At 45.6% G+C, this 2,500-nt stretch overlaps 1 protein-coding gene across 2 annotated transcripts in view; it reads left to right on the top strand.

Annotated features, from left to right (window-relative positions):
• Nucleotides 1–2,500, top strand: part of eda (ectodysplasin A) — a 110,455-nt gene that overhangs the window by 73,000 nt on the left and 34,955 nt on the right. For both annotated transcript variants that reach the window (XM_063203888.1, XM_063203887.1), the window contains exon 2: nucleotides 2,025–2,139. In XM_063203888.1, coding sequence (XP_063059958.1) covers nucleotides 2,025–2,139 — 115 coding nt within the window. The remainder of the gene's footprint in view (nucleotides 1–2,024; nucleotides 2,140–2,500) is intronic.

Raw genomic sequence — 2,500 nt, 5'->3', positions numbered from 1 at the left:
CTGCTCTCTCTCTCTCTCTCTCTCTCTCTCTCTCTCTCTCTCTCTCTCTCTCTCTCTCTCTCTCTCTCTCTCTCTTACTTTAAGGAAGCGGTTTCCCTTTACCTCTCTCTCACTCTGCTCTCTGTTCTCTGCTCTCTGTCCTCCTTGCACTGCTCTGTTTCAATTACGGCCCGCTCCACACTTTAAAAGGATGTGATTTATGAATAGGCTTTTCCAATATTTAATTATTACCTTGCATGTTGACAGGCTGAGGCCTTATTTAAGATTCGATAGGACTGTAGTGTGTGTGTGTGTGTGTGTGTGTGTGTGTGTGTGTGTGTGTGTGTGTGTGTGTGTGTGTGTGTGTGTGTGTGTGTGTGTGTGTGTGTGTGTGTGTGTGTGTGTGTGTGTGTGTGTGTTCTTGAGTTCTTGAGCGTGAGCGTGAGCGTGTGCACGCGCGCGCGCGCGCGTGTGTGTGTGTGTGTGTGTGTGTGTGTGTGTGTGTGTGTGTGTGTGTGTGTGTGTGTGTGTGTGTGTGTGTGTGTGTGTGTGTGTGTGTGTGTGTGTGTGTGTGTGTGTGCTTATGTTTGCAACAGAGTGTGTGGACACGTGAGCGTGTGTGGAAGTGGGCGCATGTTTCAGATTCAGCACAGTTGACCCCTGACATCCTGAAAGGTCCATGTAGTACATGCCTAATATCTGACGTGTACTTCCCCTGGACTGCTGCACACCTTACCAGATGACTCCTCTAGACTCTACTAAGACGTTCTCTTCCTCTACATAGTCGCCCTTTCAAAGTCTTGTTACCCATCAGTCCAAAAAACTACCACATAATATGAAGTGATTGTGCTTCCAAGCTTCAAATTATAATCATTAATATACTGTATTTCAACTTTTTGAAATTATTGGTAGCCTCCAATAATCGTGAGTTGAGTGTATTGAATCGTGAGTTGAGTGTATCGTTACAGCCCTAAGGATGAAGCTTTGCTTTCAATACTTGTTCACTTCACGGCATGGCATTATTAGTAGACGTTAATGGGAGAGAAAGATGGTATTGTGTCTTCTTAGCACAAGACTCCGCAGCCCACCCACGGTCACTGATCTTAAATTTCTCTTTTTCACTCTGGTTGGCCAACAGACCCACTCTCCATAGAAGTATAATGACTTCCACAGCACTGAGATCATAAAGGTCACGTCTGAGAATATACAACATGTGCTGGAGTAAGTGTCTTGTTTGTCCCTATTTTGGGAATGTGCTGCAATTAAAGAACCCATTCTGACACTCAACCAGCTCAGACCTCCTGTGTATCTCTCATTATCTAAGATCCGATCATGACACCTCTAGCCCTCTTCTGCGCTCCCCTAAATTTCTCCAGAAAGGGTGTTGTTAACCACACTGACATTGGGTGTTGTTAACCCATTTTGACACTCAGACAGCATGGACCTCCTGTGTATCTCTCATTATCTAAGATCCGATCATGACACCTCTAGCCCTCTTCTCAACTCCTCTAAATTTCTGTAGAACGGGTGTTCTGACAAACACTGAAAAAAGGAACTGCATGGACCATTAGCTTGTCACTTTCCATTTGGATTTGCTTAAAGAAAGAAGGGGGGAAAAAACCTCAATATCATTCCCGGAAATGTGGCAGAAGATTGACGACTCTGGCAAATTGAATAAGTGACGTACAGTACAGGTCGTTAATACTCCAGTGTCGCAAGATGTTATCCCCTATTGAGCGTATTAGCTAATGCAGCACAAAGTGTCTGTCTCTTTGTCCTGTCCAAAATAAGCAAAGTGAGCGATATATATTTATATATATGTATATCTGACAATCTGGGGAATCATTTGGGCCGCATGTGTCATGATGATTATGTATTGTTGTATTTCGTGACTTGGTTTGATTGTTCGTCTTGACTAGATGGTGACAACAAAAAAATCTGGGATTTGAACCCTGACCGTGTGTGTGTGTGTGTGTGTGTGTGTGTGTGTGTGTGTGTGTGTGTGTGTGTGTGTGTGTGTGTGTGTGTGTTTTTTTCCTCCACAGAGTGGCGTGCACCGGACTCGTGGGCTGAGGGACTCACGGCTAGCCGCAGAGAGCATGGAGAGTGCGCTCCACCGCGTGAAGAGGAGCCAGGGAGGCAAACGAGGCCCCGAACAAGGTACAGTAACAACCACAGCAGCAGCAGCAGCATCACAGCCATTCCCTTTCCATTCCCTTGTACTAATTTCATTCACACAGAGAATCTGGAATGGCCACATTGATGGACCCGACCCACAGTGTCTCATCCCATCTCCTCAATTTCTGACCACGTTTGACCAGACCACAATTTTTGACGTCTAAGGTATGCTCTTGGAGTCAAAATGTGACGTGCGCTTCAAAAGCGCCCCCTTGTGGCAGCATAACTTCACTGCCGGTTAGGGTTAGGGAAATGTCTAGGTTTAGGCCACCTAGTCAACATGTGTAGCATGTATGCCCTCAACGTCAAACATTACGGTCTGGTTAAAGGTGGTCAGAAATTG

The sequence above is a fragment of the Engraulis encrasicolus genome, chromosome 7, assembly GCF_034702125.1.
Source record: "Engraulis encrasicolus isolate BLACKSEA-1 chromosome 7, IST_EnEncr_1.0, whole genome shotgun sequence".
NCBI lineage: Eukaryota > Metazoa > Chordata > Actinopteri > Clupeiformes > Engraulidae > Engraulis > Engraulis encrasicolus.
This window is presented reverse-complemented; position numbering and strand designations above follow the sequence as displayed.